General features: G+C 44.4%; 1 protein-coding gene across 1 annotated transcript in view; it reads left to right on the top strand.

Annotated features, from left to right (window-relative positions):
• LOC121282007 overlaps positions 1–26,860 on the top strand; it is a 56,850-nt gene that overhangs the window by 22,309 nt on the left and 7,681 nt on the right. Inside the window, exons 3-10 of the mRNA XM_041195320.1 lie at positions 789–1,118; positions 2,498–2,603; positions 8,241–8,345; positions 8,557–8,682; positions 17,509–17,597; positions 22,965–23,294; positions 24,674–24,779; positions 26,643–26,749. Coding sequence (XP_041051254.1) covers positions 789–1,118; positions 2,498–2,603; positions 8,241–8,345; positions 8,557–8,682; positions 17,509–17,597; positions 22,965–23,294; positions 24,674–24,779; positions 26,643–26,749 — 1,299 coding nt within the window. The remainder of the gene's footprint in view (positions 1–788; positions 1,119–2,497; positions 2,604–8,240; positions 8,346–8,556; positions 8,683–17,508; positions 17,598–22,964; positions 23,295–24,673; positions 24,780–26,642; positions 26,750–26,860) is intronic.

The following is a 26,860-nucleotide window of genomic DNA, read 5'->3' as shown; positions in this document are numbered from 1 at the left end:
TTGCAAGGTACTTTGAGGTCAGCGATCTACAAAATGCACACTAACTGAATATTATTTCTAACAGACAGTATATTGCCCTTAGTTCTTAACAGTCACTTACAGAGAAGTGTTGGCAACAGCCTCAAATCAGGTCAACTGCCCGTCCTCTTTAACTAGGGAAATTGTAAAGGGACAGTTAATAGGACAGGAAAAATCTAATGAGACTGCAATTTTCATGAGAGACATCTGTTATATCAGTGAAAAGCAGCGGCTGAATTTTTATTTCCCGCGCTGAGTAAACCCATGTCGGGTGGAGCATGCAGGGCTGCAGTTTTATACCTGCCTGTCCAGTCCCACCACCTGTAATTTTCCATGGTCTGAGAAATGGGCAGACTGAGAAAACCTGTAAGAAGGAATGAAGGAATTAGTTTTATTTTCAAGTTTTTTTTTGAATATTTTCAATACAATCAATGTAAATAAAGAAAATAAATCAATAATAACATCAGGAATTTTATCTGAATGCTCTGGTTTTGGAAAATCTGGCCCCACAAACAGCTCACAACAGGAAACCAGAGGCCTGCATCTCGGGGAAATTGGTTGCAAAAACTGTGTATACACAGTGATTTGTGTAACCGTGTTGGTGGAATGAGACTCAGTGTGAGGAATCTGATATTAAAAAGTGGAATCGGATCTGTTATTGCACAGGAGATTGTCATAACAATGGAATAGAAGTGTTTGTTTAGTTAAATATTGTTTTCGTTGATCCTGGTAGAGTTATTAATAATCTTTCATTATTAATATCCCAACAGGTTTGCAACATTTAATTGGAACCAAGAAGGTTCATGGAGAATTAGGAGGATCGGTCACTGTGAAGTGTCAGTATGACCTGAAGTACAAGGACCATGATAAACGATGGTGTAAAGGCAGTTATTCCATCATAACTGGATGTTCTATTGTGGTTTCTACTGAAAAACCAAAAAGAGAAAGAGTATCACTGGCTGATAACAAAACACAAGGGATATTTTCAGTAACCATGGATCACCTAATTAAGAGTGATGAAGGACAATACTTGTGTGTGATAGTAAGACCAGGAATTAAATTAAATGAAAAGTTTTCTATTGAATTAGAAGTTTCTGAAGGTAAGAGGACAAACACATTTCTATTTAGTTTATTCTACTCAAATTTAAACATTGAATTCAGAAATACTCACTGATCCAACCAGAGGACCAGCAGCTCAACAGCCTTGGCAGTGTCATCAAGAGCTGTGGCTACTGCTGATGCACCAGGAGGAACAAGGGATTGACCCCAAGCTGATGCACCATCAAAGCCAAAGATGTTTTTACCGAGCTGGGGTCAAGTAGGTAGGCCTCACCAATCGGGAGAATGCACACTCCATCAGGGACACCCTAGCCTTGGAGCTGATCGTTCCTGCTGGTGGGCCCCGCCATGAGCCTTGGGAGTGGGGGTTTCCCCTCCCAGGGAACCCACTGGGAAAGCAATCAGGCTTCATCTGGCAGTCTCCACATCAACTGCTCCCAATATCAGGAAAATGCTGACGGGGGCAGAAAGTCATCCTTAATTGGACAATTAATCTGTTAAATTGCAGGGAGACGGTAGCCTTGTTGGAATCTCACTGGACTAGTAATTCAAAGGCCCAGGATATTGCCCTGGAGACATGGGCTCAAATTGCACCATGGCAGCTGGTGGAATTTGAATTCAACTAATAAATTGGATTATAAAGCTAGTCTCAGGAATGATTACCATGCCAACTATGATCAATTATTGCAAATAAAATCCCATCTAGTTCACTAATGTCCTTTAGGGAAGGAAATCTGACATCCTTACCCTGTCTGGCCTACGTGTGACTCCAAACCCACAACAAAGTGGTTGACTCTTAACTGTTCCCTATGGTGGCCTAGCAAGTCACTCAACTCAAGGGAATTTAAGGCTGGATAACAAAAACTGACCTTGCCAGCGACACCCACAACCCATGAAAATTTTTTTTAAATCCACCGACTGGAGATGGAAGGCATGTTGCTGAGATTTCTGCCACTGGCAATAACTTATGGCAGCAGGAAAACACTGGACTCCCTTCCTGTCAATGTCCACTGCCATTTTCCAAGTCCTCCTGCCTCCCAGTCCCTCTCCAGTGGGCCAGTAAAACTCAGCCCATTCTTATCGTATCACTTTCCCAATGCCAGTCGATCGATTGGAAATCAAAACACCTGCAAGCTCACACAGGGAGGAAACCCAGCACTATATATGCATCTAGTCATGTGTTTTGTTGTAGTTACCTCTGATTTCACCCTTTTATCCCAGCCCTACAAATTCAGCCAACACCAGCCCAAAAACCATTGAATAACCTGATCATTTGAATTAAGCAACACAAACATTACAAAGAGGGAATTTAGTGTGGGAAAATGATTATTAAATAATTAACATGACTCAATTCAGAGGAGTACACTATATAAAGAGAGCACTTTTAATAATAAAATGTTCACCACTTGCTCTCTTATAGGTCCACTATGGAGTTCAACACAAGGCCCAACCACTCGCAAAGCAGGAAATACTAAAACTTCTGTTACTACAGCTCTCACCACTTCTTCCACCAGTGACTCTTCTGAGTAAGTCCTGTTAAAACCAAACTCAATGTATTTGTTGCCATAGTGTGTGTACATAAGGAATGATGGACCACAGAACTTTTTTAGAGAAAAACCCATTGGGCTGACTGCAATGTGGAGCTTCATTATTCAAGCAATGATAGTTGTCATGGTCACCATTTCTGAGACTAGCTTGATATTCCAGATTTATTAATTCATTTCAAATTCCACCAGCTGCTGTGATGAGGTTTGAACCCATGTCTCCTGGGCAACATCCTGGGCCTCTAGATTACTAGTCAACATTGACCGTGAAGTTGGTCCCTCAAAGATCAAAACCAATGTTGTGTACGTTTACCAACAGGGAGAAAGTATTCTGCAAATAGCTCACTTTTAAATTCCAAATGAAGGCACCGCACAATATACAAATTCATTGCCCGTGGTAATCTTTGGTGAAACTTAAAATAGATCCTGTTCTTTTTTGGCTTTGGCACTAAAACAGGTTTCACAGATTTCTGATCACCCGCCCTTTTTTTTAAGGTGATTAACTAAATAAAACCAATTGCATTACATTTTTCACTTTTCTGCTGCTCAATGCCATGTTAAGATGTCCTACATATATTCTCTATAGAAGCTCCATGTGATAATCTATCTCTTCTGGCATGGTCCAAGAGCAATTATTGCACAGCACATCAAAAGTGGTTTTGATAAATCCAACATCTTCAGCATTTAATCTTCCCCTGGAGCCTCAGCAGTGAATGGGGATTTTGGAAAACAAGAGTTGGCCTGTGTAAAATCAATCCCACTCACTTACAGCAGCATGGTCTTTAGGTGTGATTGATATCAGAATTACCCATTCCTCTCCATTCTGAATGGGAATAGTGTTGTCACTATGTGCAGACAAGAGTAATAGCATTCTGCAACAAGTCCTGAGGTTTTATTCAAAAAGTCAAAAATAAAACCGAGCCTGACCAAGTTAGCAGACAGAAAACACCTAAACATCATGTCATGGTGGTACGATATGACAGCTGGTATGTGCCAGGCTGACAAAGTCCCAGAGGGAAACAGCCACGCTATCACAATGATCTTGCAACTTGTATTTATTACCAGAAGGTTTGTGACCTGAAGTCAGAAGTAACAAGTCCACTATCACCTTTAGAAATTTTAAAGATTAAACTAAAACATTCATTAACAAAATAAAGAAAACTTAAATACACAAAGAATCTGTTACACAGCTACATTTAGTTTTATAACAGTTCCCACAAAATTTATATTTAACTACACTCCCAACTACACACTCCTTTCAGGCAACAGTCCAAAAGAGATTATTAATCTATGAAACATCTAGCAAGATTGCTACAAGTACCCACTGTTGTTGTAAGGGAGGTATTTTACAGCTTCTTTCTCCCTCTCACTCACTAGTGAAACTCCAAAGGCTTTTAACACAACCTTGGTTACTGGAACAGCAAAATTCTCCAAGGTGATTGGAGGCTTTTATCCCAAGTCTGTTTCACACAGTAAACCTTTCTAGATCTCATGTGGCCACAACCCACACAGCCTTCCACCACGTCCTGCATTAAATATACTTCTCCTTTTTAATCTGTAAATCCCTTTGTTGCCACCTGTCTTTGGAGTTTACTTTTCCAAGAATATAAAAAGCTTTTATGTTTTCATCATGGCCAGCACTTTTGAGAAAAATAAATATAATAACTTTGCCTTATTTACCTTGCCAGTTTTAAACATTTTACCATGTCCCTTTGAAAAGCCAACAATCTCTCCACTTGTCTAAAAATGCAAATTCCATTTTACTTACCTCATCCATTAGCATTTCAAACATCAGTTTTTCACACTTAACCCATTTGATGAGTCAGAGCTTGCAGTCTAATAATCTGTAGTTTACTTAAATTATTTGCATACACAAACATAAGCCTGCTTTAAAATATTCCACAGTAATATCAGAAAAAATATGACAGTTCCTTTACACAAGGTTTACCACAGCCCACTTAGGATGTTGCTTCCTCAAAGACATCAAGGAGGTTAGTCATGAAGGACCTTCTCTTTCTGAATCTGTATTAATTTTCATCCTGTGGAAGGATGAATGCTGATGAGCACATGAGAAGAACTGCCTGCTCCTTTTTTCACTGTAGGATTTTGGAAATCTACAGGAGGCACCATTCTTTACACCTCCGAAAGATTACAGTGCTTTGTCCATGGTGGTGAGGGGTTTGCATGAGTTAACAACCTTCTAACTCAATGTTGTTACCTACTGAGGCATGACATACACTGAGACTATGGCCATCTTGAGATCTAATTACTTAAATCCAGGATGTGAGGAGGTCAACAAGAATTTAACCCGTTTGTATTAAATTCCTGTTTTAACAGAAACATTCAGTTACATTTGAAAAACCTTTGCTAATATAACTAGAAAAAGAATTTAGTAGAAACACATTAAATATTCACACAGTTAAATTTAAATGTTGAAATCAGAAATACGCCGGCTCTAATAGTGACACAGTACCAAATACTGGAGTTATCACAGGGGTGGACATCCATTTACTGGGGTGCCATCCTGTGGGAAGACTGGATTTCCAAAGCAAGATCTTTTCACTCCTTCAGGAAGAGGGAAGAGAAACAGACTGGGAGAACATGTCCCTGCTGAGAGAATTTAACTAGCAGTAGATGTGTTTGCAGCCAGAAATTTCTCAAGGGCCGTTTAGCTGAGAAGTAATGGGGGGAATTTTAACAGTTAAGTGGAGGTGGATTTGGGTGCACGTGGGGAGTTAAATCCCTCAAAAAGCCACGGAAGATAGAGATCTTGACATCATTCCCCGCACTTCCATGTTTCACCCGGGCAGGTTTGAAAGTGAATGGGAAACCCTTGTGCAGCTGTCAAAGGTGTTATTTAAATATTGAAATAGGCAGTTAAGTTCAGGTTTCATCAAGGACTCTGGTTTAAACTGACAGTGGACCACATTCTCAAGCTGTGTGGAGATCACTAGTATCACTGAGGCAAGTGCACAATGCTTCTTCAGTGAAACTGACAGGCTGAGAGGTCTTTAACAGTGAAAATCAAGAGCTCCACCCTCTCAGAGTGCTGTCACTGCTTATCAAGTGATTGTTGACTTCTGAGAAGTCACTTCACCTGTCGAACTCTTCACTCACCTCCAACCTTCATTATGGCATGAGGGCAGCTTATGCAGCTCTAACTTCCACCCCTGATGAGGAGCAGGAGAGGCAACAATGCCAGCAATGACACCAGGAGCTATGGCAGGAGCAACACTCTCAGCAGCACCAGCTGCCTTTTCACCCACAAGGCAATGGGGACGGGCACAGAGTTCCAACCCCAAGGAGATGAGAACCCAACACAGAGCCTACAGGCAAGGAATCAGCTCTCTTGACATGTGTGAATACCAGTATCTCAGGAGGTTCAGGCTATCATGGTATTGTTGTTGCTGACGTCTGCAGCCTCCTGGAACAAGACCTCATTCACAGCAACCCTGAGGTGGATCATATTGTCTGAGGCCATCAATGGGGCTGTCACTGGAAGACAAACTCTTTCCTCCCAACCACAACCCACCAACTCCCCTCCCCCCACCCTACCCCACCCAGATCTCTATCTCTCCCTGAGGTTCTGTGCTCCCATCTCCGGCAAGGCAAGAAAGTACAGATTTGAGAGTTAGAAATGGCTTGTGTAAATAAGAACAAAGGACAACAGTTGTGAAGGGTGACTGTGTGCCACAATTTAACCTGCTAATTCATTCTAGCTTCTCCCCTTTAAAATAGAAATGATCAATTGAAATAAGTGACTCAAAAAGCAAAAAGGGGGAATTTTTCATTTCGAAAAATGATTTAAGAGACACAATTAAGAGAGTAGAGAGTACACAGGATTTGCTTTTCACAATAATGTTCAACAGCTTCCTCTATTATAGGCCACAATAGAGATGAACAATAGGCCCAATTGCCAGAAGAACAGGAAATACTGAGGCGTTTTATTACACTTCTCACCACTTCTCCTGTCAGAGCCATTCACACATAAATCCTGGACAAGGTGAAAAATATATTTGTTTCTTTAATACATGTAAGTGAGCAATGATAGCTCACAGAACATTTTTCCAGGCTAATCTATAAGGTTAAGGTTAACTGCATTACAATGCTTCACTGTTCTAAGGGGCAGTGAGGTAGTCAGTTCAAAGTACAGCCAGTCTTATTTCTTCTGGCCAGGTCACTTTTTTAGTCAAGCCAGATTTCAAGGACTCTTGAAAGATGCCTTCCAATGTTCCCCATTTACGAAATAGTTAACTAAATAAAGACTGCAGCATTATATCCTGGCCATTGTTTTGGTCAAGACTTTGCCATGAGTGCTAACACTTCTGTTAAGGTAGAAGGATCTTTGTTAGTTATAACAAAACTGAAACTTTCTGGCCGGTGGACTGATGCTTCTATTAAAATTAGTTATTTTGAAATGTAAAAATTACTTTTTTTATTCATTCATGGGATGAATTTATTCATTCATGGCCACTGGTTAGGCCAGCATTTATTGCCCATTCCTAATTGCCCTTGAAAAGGTGGTGGTGAGCTGCCTTCTTGAACTGCTATAGACCATGTGGTGTAGGTAAACCCATAGTGCCATTAGGGAGGGAGGTCCAGGATTTGACCCAGCAACAGTGAAGGAACAGCAATATATTTCCAAGTCAGGATGGTGTGTGGCTTGGAGGGAAACTTCCAGGAGGCGGTGTTCCCTTGCATCTGCTGCCCTTGTCCTTCTAGAAAGTAGTGGTCATGGGTTTGTAAGATGCTGTCTAAGGAGCCTTGCTGAGTTCCTGCAGTGCATCTTGTAGATGGTACACACTGCTGCACTTGTTCGTTGGTGGTGGAGGGAGTGAATGTTTGTGAATGGGGTGCCAATCAAGTGGACTGCTTCATCCTGGATAGTGGCAAGTTGCTTGACTGTTGTTGGAACTGCACTCATCCAGGGAAATGAAGAGTATCCCATCATGTTCCTGATTTGTGCCTTGTAGATGGTGAACATGCTTTGGGGAGTCAGGAGCTGAGTTACTCACCACAGCATTCCTAGCCTCTGACATGTTCTTGTAGTCATAGTATTTATATGGCTAGTCCAGTTCAGTTTCTGGTCAATGGTAACACCAAGGGTGTCAATAGTAGGGGATTCAGCAATGGTACAGGGCATTAGTGTCATGGGGTGTTGGTTAGATTGTCACTTGTTGGAGATGGTCATTGCCTGACACTTGTGTGGCACAAATGTTACTTGCCACTTGTCAGCCCAAGCCTGGATATTGTCCAGATCTTGCTGCATTTGGATATGGACTGCATTGGTTAACATTTACTAATTCAGTTCTCTTTCATACCGTGTACTTTACTTGTGGCTTTCATCCTGGCTACTAGTATTCTGCTAAAGCGCATGGAGGTGTTTGCAGTATACAAAGCTGATTTTACCAGTGTCCATGGGCAAGCCCCCGGACATCCTTGATCGGACATATCTTGGAAAATCACCCATTCTCACACAAATCTCAGTGCATTCCATATGACATCACACAATTCCTTGGGAGGCTGAAAAGTTACTGCATGAATGTGTTTTAAATTAAATTCTCAACATGTGTATAAGCACTTTTGCACTGTATTAATTATGGTTTCTTGTTTAATCAGAGAAGATGAGCTGAAGAGTTACAGTTTATGGGCTGCATTCCGTTGGCCGTTCTTTGGTGCTCTGGTTGTTTGTACCCTTTCGGTCACATTTTGCAAAAGACCCAGGTATAATATTTTAAAACTTCCGATTCTAATATTCAAAATTATTTCATTCAGTTGAAAAGTTCAAGCACAACGAAAATTTGCCTGAAAAAAAATGGTAAATAATCCAAGAGAAAATACCTGCCACTCATAAACTCCTCGCGAGAGAAGCATTGTCCCATTCCAATGTTACAACAACGGCTTTTGGGGTAAATTTTGTGCTTATCAACTGCAGTTTGTCTGATTTCAAATGGAAATCCAAGAAAGGAATCCTCGCATGCAACTGTTACTGGGTGATTGCAGAACATAACTGCCCGGAGTCAAGGGTTGAATTTTATGGCGCCCAGAAAGTGAAAGGGAGGTGAGGGTCCAGTAAGATCCTAGAGACCAGGGTCAGGTCGAATCCCCATTGCAATCTCACCATCAGGGCAATTTACTGACCTTGGGAGTGGAAGTAGGCAGGTTACCTGCCCCACAGAGGCAGGCAGCCAGTTTACATACGTAAAGGCCCCTATTAAGGTCCATTGAACTGTGCCATCTTTGCTGACAATGGGGCAACTCCCCAACACTTGGGAGGCCGCCAGCTAAATGGAGTTAGCCTTCCACTGACAGCCCAGGTGAGGGGGAGGGAGGGTCTGGTATAGGCAGCAAAGAGAGGGTCATAGGGAAGGCAGCCCCTGGGGCCCTAGGAACCCTCCTGGAGGGATTTTCCCTCTAGCATGCCACTCTTTGATTAGCTTTTCTTGTCCTAATGCTGTAGACCTCACACATCTTTCCTGCCTCAGCTGTGAACAACACTCCCAGTGGCACTTCGGATCTGCTGGCTCTCTGGCTGAGTCTACAGCTCCTGCAGGCGGGCGGCTGATCATCTATAATAGGATGACAGCCCCAAAGCAAAGTTCAGGTGGAAGTCCCGTTGCACACCCATGCCTGCTGGTGACTTGCATTTCCTCCCACTGTTGGGACCTTCGCGCTGATGGTAAAAACCGACCTGATGTGATTGCTTGACCCAGTTATCAGACAGGGGAGTAAAGCATGAGGCCGTGTGTGGCAAAAGACAATCTAGTAATCTGTCTTATAAGTGTCACCGGAATATTTGTGTTAATGGTCCACCATTGATGCTCGTGCTTTTAACTGTTACACCTTAACTTTAGAATTCCCTCCCTAAAACTCTCCACCTCTCTCTCTCTCTGTTGTCATTTAACACAGTCCTTAAAGGCTACCTCTTTGCTCAACTTTTGTTCACCTGTCCAGATATCTCCTTGTGTGGTTTCAGTGTTCTTGCTCACCAATTTGAAATCTACAGTGTTTATCACCTATTCCCAAAGACAATTTCCAAGTTCTAACGAGGATGGCATCTTGTAACAATATGCTAATACCTAAATTAATAAACTTTGATAATTGTAATTACAGAAAAGTGCAGTACAAATATTGATGTAGATATTTTGTTATGGACAGAATTAATGTTTTCCCTTTACTGCCTGTGATCGAAATGCATTGTATGAAAGTGGTATGAGTTCGCTTACAATTGGTGTGTGTATCGCAATTAAGTGATTTCACCAGCAAGCTCTTGCAACTTTAAAAATATACAATGTTATTTACCTCACTCACTCCAAAATAGTACAACATTTCACTCGCTCATTTCACACACACCCGTACATGCACAAAGATTAGATACAAATGATGGTAATATACTGTTACAGCTTGTAATTATCTCAGTCTCTTTCAAGGCAGGCCTGTGTTTCTTAGATGAAGTCAATGGTTAAGATGAAATGAAGATCTTTTAAAACAAAGGCTTTCTTAACAGGCTGTGTTATTTCTTGTGGTTGAATCCCTAGAAGATTTGGGAGGGCTCCTTCTCCCTGTTATTAAGATCTCACACTCCCAAGGTATTGCTGTTTATCACCTCGGCTGCTTGGATGACTTGCTGTTACTTCGATGGCTTTCTGATGAAACTCTGTCTGCAAGAAATGTCTGCTGATTTAGAAGCGGACTACCAAAATAGTTCCTGCATAATGTGACTTCCACAAGTTCAAAGTCAAACTCCTTTTTGCAAACAAAGGAAGATGAGTCTGTTGATTCCAATCTTCCTGTGTTGTCTTTTGACACCATGAGATTCAATCAGCCCGCTTTGGATGAGGGACACCATCAAAAGATATTGGAATAACGGTAGGATCCACTCACTTTTGCCGCACACACATTGAGTTTCAATACCCACTTTTGTCCAGGGGCAAATAGAGAGTCAGGTCAGCTGGAGTTCTATAGTCCTTCTGTGTTGATTTATCATTAAACAAAGGGAGGTGTGAATTCCCTGAATGTGTGGTTCTGGGTGAATGTCCATATTTAATTAGGTTTTTACTTGAGACTCAGGGCCGTCTGCGGCTCAACATGTCAAAGGTCAAATGAATTGCAGCGGCTATTTTAATAGAGCGTGTGTGTCCAATTCTTAAAAGTTTTCGCTGACAGTTCATAATATACTGGAACATGACATTACACTTCATATATGGAAATAACAAGGAAAATTTCTGGTTTTGTGAAACTGTGCCCGATCATCTCGGGCTTTTCCATCAATTAATTTCTGTGGTGCTCTTCAAGGGGCAGAGTCTCTGCCAATCACACCTGAGGCCTAGAAATGGGCAGGAAGTTCAAAAGCACCAAAGAGGGAACTGGTCTAACATCAGACCACTAACTAGGATAACAAGCCTTGTGGATTTTCTTATCTAAAATGAGCGCCATGTTCAAAGGCAGACATGGAATTGGAGATGGGAGGGGGCACCAACACTGCTCCTGAATCAAGCACAGTGTGTTGCATTGTACAGCACGGCACCCAAGATGTGCCCCAATGCCATGGGTACCACATGCAAAACCTAACCCATGGAAAGTTGAACAATATCAGAATAAGAGGTTACGCTATGCGAATCTTGCCACTTAGTCCAGGATATCCGCACCCACCCTCTCACCTGCACATTTTTGGCCAGTATCTCTCAAAGTGAAACACCTTTGAAAGAAGGTCAACTCATTCATTTTTTACAGTTCAATTGCTTAAATTTATTCCTTATTCAGTTCTCCAGGCCAGCAAATAATGGGTTAGATGGAAACATCAGCTACAAGATGCCAATGGATCAGAAGTCCAGTCAAAGGCTGGACAGAAGATTGACTAAATCCTGCATGAGTATCCAGAATATTTTCACTTGCTTTTGGAAGTTACTTTTGCATATTGTATTTTATATTTTATTACAATTTGAAATGCTTTGTAAAGTTCCCAGAAATTGTATGAACCACATAAGATGATAAACTTTGTTGATATTATATTAAGGAGCATTTTTTTTTGCAACGGACACAAATGGTTCACAAAAATAATTGACCCCTTGTAACCAGCAGTAACTAGTTAAAAAAATGTCATGTCAGTATTTTGAAAAATAAGAAAGTAATTGGGGGAAATTTTACTGACAAATTTGGATGTATTTGGGAGCGGTTTTGGGTGTGTGCAGGGAGATATCACTCCTAAAAGTTATGGAAGATTAGGATCCCAATATCATCCCAATTCCTTCAAAGTTTCACCCAGGCAGATTTGAAGGCAAATGGGGAACCCACATGCAGCTGTCCGGTGGGTTATTTGAATATTCAAGTGGGCAATTAAAAACTGTTTTAATCAGGGATTCTGAGTATAATTAAACAGGCACGTTTGCCAAGTTGTGTGGAGCGCATGGTGGGGTCACCTAGGTAAGTGCACAGTTGCTTCTTCAGTGAAACTGATAGGCTGGGAAGTCTTTAACAGCGAAAATGAAGAGTTGCAGCCATGGCCAGGTGAGAGGCCACTGTTCATTGCATGCCTTCTCAACGAGTGCCGTCACTACATGTGAGTTAATTGTCAACTTCTTAGAACTCATTTCACCTGTCTAGCACTTCACTCACTTCCAGCCTTCATTACAACCTGGCATGGGACAGCATTAGAAATTCCACCCTTCCCAGAGACTATGATTAATGCATACAAGGTAATTGCCAACTTTTTGGAAGTTACTTCACCTGTTATTTCACACACCTCAGGCCTTCAATATGGCATGAGAGCAGCTCTAACTTCCACCTCTGAGGAAGAGTAAAAGGAGCAACAACAGCAACACTGACACCAACAGCTACACCAGGAGCAACACCACCAGCAGCACCAGCTGCCTTCCTGCCCAGCCATGTGCCAGTCCACAAGGCAAAGAGATGGACACGGACATCCAGCTCTAAGAAGGTGAGAACCCAACACAGGGTCTACAGGCAGAAGATCAGTTCTCTCGACATATGTGAGCCGCGATGTCCCAGAAGGTTCAGGTATTCTCAGCCGGTTGTTGCTGATATCTGCAGCCTCCTCCAACATGACTGTCTTCACAGTCGAACAAGGCCATATTACAGTGGCCATCAAGCTGGTTGTGACTGAAGGGCAAACTCTCCCCCCAACAACTACCTTCCCCCACAACCCCACCTGGGTATCTGCCTCTCCCAGAAGTTGTGTAACCCCTTCTCCTGCAAGCAGAGAAAGTAGAGAGTAATGAGTTTTAGAAATGCTTTGTGTCAATAGGAGGGAAGGACAACGTTTGTGGAGAGTGACTGTCAAGCATGGGTGCAAGAGGTCAATAGGACGAGGGTGAGTGTGAGTGTTGGCTGGTCAGTTGCGGATGTGAGGTGCCTGGAGAGAGAGGGGTGAGTGGAGTTACAAATTGTGTTGTCCTGTGCGCATCAAGGCCGTGCAGAGAGACTTCTGTTATTGTAAGACATGCATTCAGACATCAGAGTAGTTTGTGTCCACTAATTTTTCAGCCTGCAATACAGCGAACAATCAGTATCGAAAGATATTGCAGCTATTGAACTGATGCAGAGGGGACCAATCAAAATGATTGAGTGGATGGAGTGAATGGATTATAAGGAGCAATCACACAAATTGATCATGTTCTCACTACAGACGAGACGTGTGAGAAATGTGTGATGACTTGTTTTAGGATCATAAAGTTTTGCAATTGCTTCACTCATCAGCATTCCTGTTAATTAGAAAGCTCTACTGTTTGTTTCTGACCCAGATGAAAATACTTTTCAAACATTCAATTTTCCAAAGAAATTGTGAAAAATGACAAATTGCCAAGCTTAGGCCCATTAACCTCGATGATGATCTCACCCTGGCCGACACAAATCAGCTCTTTTGAGTACAAACCCATTTCCATCTGTTTCAGATGAAGTTACATTGTTTCGTAGTTTGCCATTGTGAGATTTGAACTCTTGATCTTGGGATTACAAACCCAGTACCATAACCACTTGGCTATTTAGGCCAAGCCAAAAATTAATCTATGGTATATGTTGAATTAACTGACCACAGCCAGGATGACAGCAGCAGTGCCACAGTTGGCTGAAACTCTTTCGAGTACAAACTTGTTTCCATCTGTTTTCAGATGAAGTTACATTGTTTCATTGCTTGCCATTGTGAGATGTGAACTCTTGATCTTGGGGTTACAAACCCAGTACCATAACCACTTGGCTATTTAGGCCAAGCCTACAAATCACCCTTATAGTCACAAAGTGGGGAAAAATCATCTTCACAGATCATAAGGAATTTCAATCTGGGAGGTAAGGGAGTGATGGACAATGATTCTGGGAGAATTTTGATTGGATGGTTATTTTCCTGCTCATGAAAAAAAATTCCGCAGCTGCTACATTTCTGTTGCCTTGGTGATTGATACAGAAAAGAATGTTGTTTTCTATAGGTGTGTGAGAAAGCTTATAGAAGTACTAATGTGTAAGAAGAGTATAAAACAGTATTGTAAACGAGTACTTAAGCCAGAATTTTCCGCTCTGGTTTACAGCCAGCGTGTTTGGTAACATGAGAGGAAAATATCCCAAGATGGTCCTAGTTGTGTTCCCGACAATGTAAACCAAGGACGCGATTGTCCCCTCCCCTGTCAGTGGTGGTCCATGTTTCCCACCATCCAACATTGGGAACTTAATTTTAATGCATCTGCATCTCAGTATTGCCAAATTTAATTCCCACACCAAATTTAATTCCCACGTCACCGTGACTTCAGAACGGTGTGATTTAAGACTGCCTTTAAAAGGAGTGTACCTGGTGAGCTGAACTTTAAGGGGAACTTGGAGGGATGTGCACCCAACACTGTGCAGCACTCGCAAAGATGACCCGTAGAACATCATGAAAGAGGCGTCGCTCATTCGGAGAGGGGCACAGGCGAGCCGCTTTTTCCCAGCTGGCTTTCACTGCAGTGCCGGGGCAAGGGCTCCAGTGCAGGTGGGGCCAGAGGGGGCGCAAGGCATCACAGACTGATACGGGTGCAGAAGCACATGCTGATGGGGGAGGGGCAGGTTGGGCGAGGTGGGGGAAGGTGAGGGAAGCAGCAAGGCACTTGTCAAAATTGACCATCCTTCAGCAGCTGAGACCGTTCCCCAGCAGCTCCATTGACATGCTTGGAGTCGAGTCCCTGAAACATTTCTGCCCACCCAGGCAATGCAAAAGCATGAATGTGCCACCAAATTCTCCAGACGTTTTCACCGCGAGTGTGCAGACTGCTAATTAATGGGGGTTTTAGAGGGCTGCAGAACTAGTGGATGACTGGGCATGTTGCAGAGGCCCCTTGCAAAAGGTGGGCATAGAACAGTCACTGACGGAGGTGCTCGGAGCTCCTTGCAATGTATCTATTCAGGTTTGGATCAGTAACCCTCATGGTTCAGGCTGACAGTGCAGCCTTGCAGTGCGGGTTAGGAGAATGCCTGCGGCTGAGCTGAGAGTACAACATGCAGACTGTCCAAAGCTGCCGACAATCGGTCTTGAAGTGGGGCAGAAGTGGGTGGGGTTTTGGTCAGCAATGAAGCGCAAGACACACAGGCCATCAAAGTGGGGGCCAGCGCTCTCTGACATATGTGAAGAAGCCTTGAGATGCAGCCGGAGCCAGGGGCTTAACCAAGGGAGGTCCTTAGGAGATGTATGCAAACCCTGCCGCCTCTCTCTTTGATATTGCAGGAGAAGAGCATCAGGACCATGGAGCCTGGTGATCTAGCTGTATGCCTCATGGCTGACAGGGAGCAGAGAAGGAGACTGCAATGGAGGATCCTGGCTTAGCAAAGGGAGTGGCACCACCCTCAAGATGAAGAGGCAGCAGGGTCAGGTAAACCAGGAAGCAAGAGCGCTGGGACTTGTGGTGATCCCTGTTTTCCACAGGTGCAGAGTGCAATTGACTGCACTCACATGGCGCTTAGATCTCCATGGCAACGTACACTCCAGTGCGTGAACTGCAAAGGCTTCCACTCACTGAATGATACCCCAGAAGCGTGCACGACCCCTACATTTTCAGCAGGACTCAAGTCCCTGACATCTTCCAGGGTCCACAGAGGCTGCAGGGTTGGCTCCTTGGGGACAAAGGCTACCCACAGGTAACATGGCTGATGACCCCTGTGGAGCAGCCTCAGACTGCAACAGAGAGAATCAAAGATTGGCCTGGTGATTAACAGTGAGGTTGAATGTCTTGGGCTACAGGAAGATATTGACGGGATGGTCAAATGGGCAGATAAGTGGCAGATGGAATTTAACCCTGAAAAGTGTGAGGTGATACACTTTGGAAGGAATAATTTGACAAGGAAGAATTCAATGAACGGCATGACACTAGGAAGTTCTGAGGAACAAAAGGACCTTGGCGTGTGTGTCCATAGATCTCTGAAGGCAGAGGGACATGTTAGTGGGATGGTGAAAAAGGCATATGGGACACTTGCCTTTATCAATCGAGGCATAAATTACAACAGTAGGGAGGTCATGTTGGAGTTGTATAGAACCTTGGTGAGGCCACAGCTGGAGTACTGTGTGCAGTTCTGGTCGTCACATTATCGGAAGAATGTGATTGCACTGGAGGGGGTGCAGAGGAGATTCACCAGGACGTTGCCTGGGATGAAACATTTAAGTTATGAAGAGAGGTTGGATAGACTTGGGCTGTTTTCTTTGGAGCAGAGAAGACTGAGGGATGACCTGATCAAGGTGTACAAGATTATGAGGGGCATGGACAGGGTGAATAGGGAGCAGCTGTTCCCCTTAGTTGAAGGGTCAGTCACTAGGGGGCATAAGTTTAAGGTGAGGGACAGGAGATTTAGGGGGGATGTGAGGAAAAACTTTTTTACCCAGAGGGTGGTGACGGTCTGGAATGCGCTGCCTGAGTAGCTGGTGGAGGCGAGTTGCCTCACATCGTTTAAAAAGTACCAGGATGAGCACTTGGGACGTCATAACATTCAAGGCTATGGGCCAAGTGCTGCTAATTGGGTTTAGGTAGGTAGGTCAGGTGTTTGTCACGTGTCAGTGCAGACTCGATGGGCCAAAGGGCCTCTTCTTCACTGTGTAATTCTGTGATTCTGTGATGGTACAACGAGACACATGCCACAACCTGGACTTTGGTGGAGCAAATGATAGGCATATTGAAAATGAGGGTCCAGAGCATCGACAGGTCTGGTGGAGCACTGCAATACAGTCCCCAGAGGGTGTCGTGCATCATCATCGCTTGCTGCGGGCTCCACAACCTGGTGCTGCAACAGGGGGAGGACCCGGCTGAGGAGGGGATGGAAGAGCTTCACGTCTCCTCCGATGAGGAGGATGTCATAGGGGATGATGGGGATGGGGTCCTCGAAGGCCAGAAGTAGATGGCGCTCTGGTGCTCTTTAAATATGACTGCCGGAGTGAGGAAGGGCTGTGGTCACGGCACGGTGGGAAAATCCGAGCCGGACCACCAGAAATCCGGCGTGTTGCCAGTGCGAGCGTTGTTAATGAGGCGAGAAACACCAGGAGGTGGATGATGCAGAGCAAAATCCCACCATTGCGGCCAGTGAGAATCACTTAGTGCGATTCAGGGAAAATTCCAGCCAGAGAGTTTACCATAAATATGTCTAAAAATTAAACTGATAATACTTATATTTAAATATAAACATTACTCATATTTAAACTTTATATCAAATTCTCTTGAATATTATGAAGGGTAAGGTCCCCCAAAAGATTTGGAACCATAACCCAGTCCTTTAATCAGGTTGGGGGGCTCAAATGCAGCTTCTGCAGTTGGCCCCAGAGCTATCTCTAACTCATTGTAAAAGAGGAAGTGCTCAATGAGATTGCAAAATGAAAAAGGAAGTGGCAATTGGAAAAATAACCGACTCAAACGGAGCATAGCTAAAATACAATGTCTGGGCAGAGAGAGTACACCCACCAGAAACAGTGCAGAACCATGGAATTAATTACTCTCTTGATTCTAATGCCTGCATCAAGTAAGTCTCTTTTCTTTCAAAAAAGTTTTGATCTTTGGTACTATTAAAATCATTTTTGTAATCAGAGCTGTTGAAATTTTGCTGTCACCAGTAGTTTTGCTGATGTGAGCTAAAGAGAAGCCACTCATGGTTTTGCAAGTTGATGTTGTGAATTCCGTCAGCTTCTGCAGCATCTTCAATCCATCTTTGCTTCTTTCTGCGTTTCCCACAGGATCTGAATCTTTCTGCCTCTTTGTATCTCTCTCCTCCCTGAAACGTGAGCTCCTTATCAATGACGAGAGACTAACCGCATGGGGTTTTTTTAGGCTTATAACAAGTTCTATTCAATAGCACCTTGAACTTAGCCAAAGCACCCAAGGAGCTTCACATTGTGTTCCCTCAGCAGGTGGTGTAGAAAAATGGAACATCTCCAGCACATTAGATTCTTAAAAGGCAAACTCTGTGAAATATGTGATTCTTTAGAACAGAAGTGCATCTGGAGAAAAAAAACTTAAAATAGGTTATTTAATGTCAGTAAAAATGAATGTGTCAGAACAGGCATTGACCAAGTGCTTTGAGCGTTTCCTCAAATTGTATTTTTACACAGCTTCTGAGCTCAAATAGTTCTTTTTAAGCAACTTGGACTGTGACAAATGAGGAATTATTTGACCATATTTCTCAGTACCAGCTCTGAGCTGACAATTCTCTTGCTGGAGCTGTTCATGTTACCCTACAACCTCTCTATGAAGGTTACCCAAATGCTCTGTTGTGAACTGATCATCAGAGGTCACGTATGTGACTAGGTCATCCTTGATGTTTTGCAATGCACTTTGTTTGTTGACAAACCAACAGTGCCACAAAGAAATGATCTTCATTCTACTGTCTCCATACTGCATTTCTCATTGTTATCCTGTAAGAAAAGAGAGAAAAAATATCCGACCATAGGGGCTGAACTTTGCCCTCGTCGGGTGGGCACTGCCGGTGGGCCAGGGCATGGACGTAAAACTGACCACGCCCACAATGGGCCGCAAATTCGATTTCACACTGACGGGCCAATTAAGGCCCGCCCAGCGTATTTCCCAGCTCCTGAGGATAGCGGGAGTGGGCAGACAGTGGCGGGCGTGCACAGACACCGGGTCCAATGGTGACCCACCATCCTGCTTAAATGATGGCCTGGCAGCCTTTGTTATGCTGCTCACAATGGCCAGTGCAAGGCCACAGCAGAGAGGGTCCAGTGAGCAGGCCAGGCCGGAGGGCAGGGCCTTCGTTTTTCTGATGCCTGCCTTGCTGCCCTCCTCGAGGAGGTGGCAGCACGGTGGGAGGTGTTGGTCCCCCAGGATGGGAGGAGGAGGCTCCCCCACATGACGAAACGTGACTGGGAGGAGGTGGCGGAGCTGGTGAGCTCCCGCGGTGTGGTGCGGTGCATCTGGATCCAGTGTCGCAAACACTTCAACTATTTGTTGCGCTCTGGCAGGGTGAGGACCATGTTGGCGTTGGGCACTTAACCCAGCAGGTCGGCCTACACCCCCTTGCTGCACCCGTCTCCCCCCAACACCCCCTCAAGTCCGAATGTCGTGACAGCATTGATTCATTGACAACATGTGTCCTTAGCTGGATGGGCCAGCAGATATTGCCCATGCTGAGGTCAGCCTGAGAGGGTGATGAGGAGATGGGTTTTGCTCCCGCAGCATGTGTTATACTGAGTCCCACATGACTGGTTTGGGGGCAACCTGGAGGAGCTGACCTAGGCGCTGTGTTAGACCTCCAGGTCATGTCCTAGTCAGGGTGGTGAGATGGTGGGAGGGGAGATTCAAGGTGACGTGGCAACAAACCATCTGCTGCCCTCTGCGCTCCACGAGCTTGCGCCTCCTTGCTTTGGAAGGATATACCGTGTGGTGCCTAATGTGATGTAGGCAGCATGTGGCCAAGGGGAGGTGGTGTGGGGGTGGGGAACAGGCCTTGCATCTTTGTGTGAGTGTTCGGCAGCAGCGGGGTGAGGGGGAACTGGAGCAATGAGATGTCCCACTCTGGTTGGGGTGGGCCGAGTGTGAACAGAGTCCGTGTGCAATTTGCACAAATCAATGCTCTTCTCTCATTTTCAGGAGAAGAATGTTCATAACGCGGCCGAGTGTGTGAGGACTGGAGGTGGCCAGGCCCAGCTCACCATACTAAGCTGCTTCGAGCAGGAGGCCCTGGATCTGGAGAGGCGCCATGCACCCAGGTCCACTGGTGTCGGTGAGGCTGGGGTGGCACGGCCAGGTATTTATGCCCAACAGTGAGGTCAGCATTGTCCTCCCAACAGCCAGAGCACTGCTGAATGTTAAATTAGTTAATTTAGCAACATTGCTGGACCGTTGGTTATGGAAGGATGGGCGCATAATGATCTGGGGGACAGGGATGAACTTTGTCATTGTCTCCCCGCTAAGTGATCCACTGTCCTTGTTCTTCCTTTAGGCATCAGCAGAGGAGGAGCAGCAGATGCCCCCCTTTCACACCTGAGGGGCCTGAATTCTCACCAGCGTCACACCATCTCTGCCAGGCAGGCACCAGCACAGATACTAGCACCTCGATAGGAATTGCAACATCGGCTGGTGTCCCAGGGCACAGCGGTGAGGGCACTTCACAGTCGCTGGAGGAGCTGGCAGAGACAGAGAGTGCCCATGGAGGCAGCAGTTGGAGGACAGCAGGGGTCCAGGCACATGCTCAGTCAGTACCTGATGATGGGCCTCTGGAGTTGTCCACGATGCAGCAGGTGCAGGAAATGCAGCCGAGTGTGTGGGAGCATCTGGGGGAGATACATGAGGCTATGCTTGGCTTGGTCTCTGTGGTGGAGGATTCTACGTGGACGATCGCCGCAGCAATGAACCTCATGTCTGAGTGCCATGTGACCTCCATGGACAGATGGTGAGTCTCTTGGAGAGCCTACTCCAGGAGACCCACCAGGGCTCCCTGGGGATGTGCTCTGACCAGCAAACCCTTACATCAGCATTGACCTCAGCTGGTCAGTGCCAGTGTGGGAGATGGTGTGGGCATCAAGTTTCCCAGCTCGGTGCCCATCCATCCCCGGTGAGCAGGGAGGTGCGACATGATCTTACAGTAGCACAGCAGCTGCCTGTCATCTCTGTGGGCACCTCTGAGGGCCCTCCGGGTGAGGGCACCAGCTTCTCCGCCCCTCTCCCAGTGACTGCATCATCCGGTGAGGCTGCGGTGACTGGGGAGGTGCCAGCTGCAGAACAAGCAGCTCCTTCCCAGGTGGGGCCAGCACAGACTCCATGGGCCAGAGGACGACCGCCAAGGTCATCGAGGCCAACAAGACAACAGAGATCTGGGGGGTACTGGAGTGCGCCCCCTGAGTGGTCCAGGATTCGGAAGCTCTTCTTGAGAAGACCGATGGCTCTCTCCACCACAGCCCTTGTGGAGACGTGACTCCTATTGTAGCGCTGCTCAGCTTCTGTTCTTGGATGGTGGAGAGGGGTCATGAGCCACCTTCTGAGGGGATAGCCCTTGTCACCCAGCAGCCATCCATCCAGCCGGACTGGAGCACCTGAAAAGCCTCAGCACCTGGGAGTATCTGAGGATGTAGGCATGGTGGGAGCTGCCTGGGTACCTTGCACAGACTTGCCGAACCTGCATCCTATGGCCACACATTATCTGCACGTTCATGGAATGGAAGCCCTTCCTGTTGACGAAGGCACCGGGCTCATCTGCTGGCGCCTTGATGGCCACATGTGTACAGTCTATAGCACCCTGGATACGGGGGGAACCCAGTAATCGCTGCAAAGCCTCTGGCTCGCTCAGCCTGGCTGGCCTCGTCCATATAGTAAAGAATAAATGTCGGTACCCACCTGAACAGAGCTTCTGTCACCAGCTTGATACAGCTGTGGACAGCTGATTGGGAGACTCCACACAGATCCCCCACTGACCCCTGGAAAGAGCCAGAGGCATAGAGGTTGAGGGCCACTGTGACCTTCAGAACCACTGGCATGGGGTGTCCACCCGAACAATTGGAGTTGATCTCAGGGCCGATCATCTGACAAATGGAGGTCACTGGAAATGCTGCTGACGCTTTTTATGCCGTCCTTGGATGAGGTTTGAGGAAATGTCGGCTGGCCGCCTGCCCGTTTTGCTCTTGCGATGAGCAGACAATCGGACGAGCAACATGACATCACAGACCATTGGACTGTTCAGGGCCTGAAGTAACTTGTTACTTAATGGCGGCCGCTGCTCCGGAACCCGCGCATGCCCAGTGAGCGAATAATCTCAAGGGTGCACGATGACGTCGGGACACTTGCTCACCATCATCGCACACTATTTTACTCTCATTTGAGTCGGGTGCGCACCCACCCCAAGAGGGAATCGTTCTGCCCCTGGTGTTCCTGTAAAGCGGGTGCTCACTGCCTGGCTCTGCCCATTATCTGGTTCCTGTTGGAGGACAGCTTGGGTAGTTTGACAGCTCAATTATTGATTAGGCTAAATATTGGTACAGTGTCTATTTAAACACGATACTGTGTTGGATATCATGCCCACACTGAAATTATGCCCCTTTACTTAGTGCCCAATACATGCAGAGAACGCATGAATTATACTTGTAGAAGCAACTTTGCAAGGTACTTTGAGGTCAGCGATCTACAAAATGCACACTAACTGAATATTATTTCTAACAGACAGTATATTGCCCTTAGTTCTTAACAGTCACTTACAGAGAAGTGTTGGCAACAGCCTCAAATCAGGTCAACTGCCCGTCCTCTTTAACTAGGGAAATTGTAAAGGGACAGTTAATAGGACAGGAAAAATCTAATGAGACTGCAATTTTCATGAGAGACATCTGTTATATCAGTGAAAAGCAGCGGCTGAATTTTTATTTCCCGCGCTGAGTAAACCCATGTCGGGTGGAGCATGCAGGGCTGCAGTTTTATACCTGCCTGTCCAGTCCCACCACCTGTAATTTTCCATGGTCTGAGAAATGGGCAGACTGAGAAAACCTGTAAGAAGGAATGAAGGAATTAGTTTTATTTTCAAGGTTTTTTTTGAATATTTTCAATACAATCAATGTAAATAAGGAAAATAAATCAATAATAACATCAGGAATTTTATCTGAATGCTCTGGTTTTGGAAAATCTGGCCCCACAAACAGCTCACAACAGGAAACCAGAGGCCTGCATCTCGGGGAAATTGGTTGCAAAAACTGTGTATACACAGTGATTTGTGTAACCGTGTTGGTGGAATGAGACTCAGTGTGAGGAATCTGATATTAAAAAGTGGAATCGGATCTGTTATTGCACAGGAGATTGTCATAACAATGGAATAGAAGTGTTTGTTTAGTTAAATATTGTTTTCGTTGATCCTGGTAGAGTTATTAATAATCTTTCATTATTAATATCCCAACAGGTTTGCAACATTTAATTGGACCCAAGAAGGTTCATGGAGAATTAGGAGGATCGGTCACTGTGAAGTGTCAGTATGACCTGAAGTACAAGGACCTTGATAAACGATGGTGTAAAGGCAGTTATTCCATCATAACTGGATGTTCTATTGTGGTTTCTACTGAAAAACCAAAAAGAGAAAGAGTATCACTGGCTGATAACAAAACACAAGGGATATTTTCAGTAACCATGGATCACCTAATTAAGAGTGATGAAGGACAATACTTGTGTGTGATAGTAAGACCAGGAATTAAATTAAATGAAAAGTTTTCTATTGAATTAGAAGTTTCTGAAGGTAAGAGGACAAACACATTTCTATTTAGTTTATTCTACTCAAATTTAAACATTGAATTCAGAAATACTCACTGATCCAACCAGAGGACCAGCAGCTCAACAGCCTTGGCAGTGTCATCAAGAGCTGTGGCTACTGCTGATGCACCAGGAGGAACAAGGGATTGACCCCAAGCTGATGCACCATCAAAGCCAAAGATGTTTTTACCGAGCTGGGGTCAAGTAGGTAGGCCTCACCAATCGGGAGAATGCACACTCCATCAGGGACACCCTAGCCTTGGAGCTGATCGTTCCTGCTGGTGGGCCCCGCCATGAGCCTTGGGAGTGGGGGTTTCCCCTCCCAGGGAACCCACTGGGAAAGCAATCAGGCTTCATCTGGCAGTCTCCACATCAACTGCTCCCAATATCAGGAAAATGCTGACGGGGGCAGAAAGTCATCCTTAATTGGACAATTAATCTGTTAAATTGCAGGGAGACGGTAGCCTTGTTGGAATCTCACTGGACTAGTAATTCAAAGGCCCAGGATATTGCCCTGGAGACATGGGCTCAAATTGCACCATGGCAGCTGGTGGAATTTGAATTCAACTAATAAATTGGATTATAAAGCTAGTCTCAGGAATGATTACCATGCCAACTATGATCAATTATTGCAAATAAAATCCCATCTAGTTCACTAATGTCCTTTAGGGAAGGAAATCTGACATCCTTACCCTGTCTGGCCTACGTGTGACTCCAAACCCACAACAAAGTGGTTGACTCTTAACTGTTCCCTATGGTGGCCTAGCAAGTCACTCAACTCAAGGGAATTTAAGGCTGGATAACAAAAACTGACCTTGCCAGCGACACCCACAACCCATGAAAATTTTTTTTAAATCCACCGACTGGAGATGGAAGGCATGTTGCTGAGATTTCTGCCACTGGCAATAACTTATGGCAGCAGGAAAACACTGGACTCCCTTCCTGTCAATGTCCACTGCCATTTTCCAAGTCCTCCTGCCTCCCAGTCCCTCTCCAGTGGGCCAGTAAAACTCAGCCCATTCTTATCGTATCACTTTCCCAATGCCAGTCGATCGATTGGAAATCAAAACACCTGCAAGCTCACACAGGGAGGAAACCCAGCACTATATATGCATCTAGTCATGTGTTTTGTTGTAGTTACCTCTGATTTCACCCTTTTATCCCAGCCCTACAAATTCAGCCAACACCAGCCCAAAAACCATTGAATAACCTGATCATTTGAATTAAGCAACACAAACATTACAAAGAGGGAATTTAGTGTGGGAAAATGATTATTAAATAATTAACATGACTCAATTCAGAGGAGTACACTATATAAAGAGAGCACTTTTAATAATAAAATGTTCACCACTTGCTCTCTTATAGGTCCACTATGGAGTTCAACACAAGGCCCAACCACTCGCAAAGCAGGAAATACTAAAACTTCTGTTACTACAGCTCTCACCACTTCTTCCACCAGTGACTCTTCTGAGTAAGTCCTGTTAAAACCAAACTCAATGTATTTGTTGCCATAGTGTGTGTACATAAGGAATGATGGACCACAGAACTTTTTTAGAGAAAAACCCATTGGGCTGACTGCAATGTGGAGCTTCATTATTCAAGCAATGATAGTTGTCATGGTCACCATTACTGAGACTAGCTTGATATTCCAGATTTATTAATTCATTTCAAATTCCACCAGCTGCTGTGATGAGGTTTGAACCCATGTCTCCTGGGCAACATCCTGGGCCTCTAGATTACTAGTCAACATTGGCAGTGAAGTTGGTCCCTCAAAGATCAAAACCAATGTTGTGTACGTTTACCAACAGGGAGAAAGTATTCTGCAAATAGCTCACTTTTAAATTCCAAATGAAGGCACCGCACAATATACAAATTCATTGCCCGTGGTAATCTTTGGTGAAACTTAAAATAGATCCTGTTCTTTTTTGGCTTTGGCACTAAAACAGGTTTCACAGATTTCTGATCACCCGCCCTTTTTTTTTAAGGTGATTAACTAAATAAAACCAATTGCATTACATTTTTCACTTTTCTGCTGCTCAATGCCATGTTAAGATGTCCTACATATATTCTCTATAGAAGCTCCATGTGATAATCTATCTCTTCTGGCATGGTCCAAGAGCAATTATTGCACAGCACACCAAAAGTGGTTTTGATAAATCCAACATCTTCAGCATTTAATCTTCCCCTGGAGCCTCAGCAGTGAATGGGGATTTTGGAAAACAAGAGTTGGCCTGTGTAAAATCAATCCCACTCACTTACAGCAGCATGGTCTTTAGATGTGATTGATATCAGAATTACCCATTCCTCTCCATTCTGAATGGGAATAGTGTGGTCACTATGTGCAGACAAGAGTAATAGCATTCTGCAACAAGTCCTGAGGTTTTATTCAAAAAGTCAAAAATAAAACTGAGCTTGACCAAGTCAGCAGACAGAAAACACCTAAACATCATGTCATGGTGGTACGATATGACAGCTGGTATGTGCCAGGCTGACAAAGTCCCAAAGGGAAACTTAGCCACACTATCACAATGATCTTGCAACTTGTATTTATTACCAGAAGGCTTGTGACCTGAAATCAGAAGTAACGAGTCCACTATCACTTTTTAGAAATTTTAAAGATTAAATTAAAACATTTATGAACAAAAGAAAGAAAACTTAAACACACAAGTTTTCCGTTACACAGTTACGTTTAGTTTTATAACAGTTCCCACAAGATATATATTTAACTACACTCCCAAATACACACCCCTTTCAGGCAACAATCCAAAATAGATTATTAATCTGTGAAACATCTAGCAAAATTACCACAATTATGCACCATTCTTTGCAGCTCCTAGAGATTACAATGCTATGTCCATGGGGGAGGGTGGGTGCATAAATTCATGACCTTCTAACCCAGAGATGTCACCTACTGAGCCATGACATACACTTAGACTATGGCCACCTTGAGATCCAATTACTTCAATCCAGGATGTCAGTAGGTCAACAAGCATTTAACCCATTTGTATTAAATTCCTATTTTAACAGAAACATTCATTTGCTTTTGAAAAACCTTTGCTAATACAGCTAGAGAAAGAATTTAGTAGGAACACATTTAAATGTTCACACACTAATCCTGGCACAGTCTAATTCCAAGGGCATAGAGCTTCATTAAATGGTGGCAGAAAGACTGGTTGCTTATATTGTACTTTGTTTAGAGCTACAGGTATAGCAATATTAAAATGTATTTCTTATTTATACTTGATCAGATTGAAACAGAATGAACTTGGGAGAAATATTATGTAATTACACCAGCTCTGTCTATCTCACACTCCAAAAATCTTAATTTTTACAGTGAGAAACAGTGGCATGTGATTCTGCCAGCGATCATGGTGCTAATCATCCTACTGCTCGTTGCTGCTATCATTCTTTATGTGAAACTAAAACGGCAGAAGAAAAGAGGTACATTCTGTCCAAAATAAAATGTAAAAGTCATGAGCAATCATTTTTTAAAATAGCTATGAAAACAAATTAGCATTTATTTAAGCAGCGCTTTTCAGGACCTCCGAATCT

Source organism: Carcharodon carcharias, chromosome 9, assembly GCF_017639515.1.
Source record: "Carcharodon carcharias isolate sCarCar2 chromosome 9, sCarCar2.pri, whole genome shotgun sequence".
Taxonomy (NCBI): domain Eukaryota; kingdom Metazoa; phylum Chordata; class Chondrichthyes; order Lamniformes; family Lamnidae; genus Carcharodon; species Carcharodon carcharias.
This window is presented reverse-complemented; position numbering and strand designations above follow the sequence as displayed.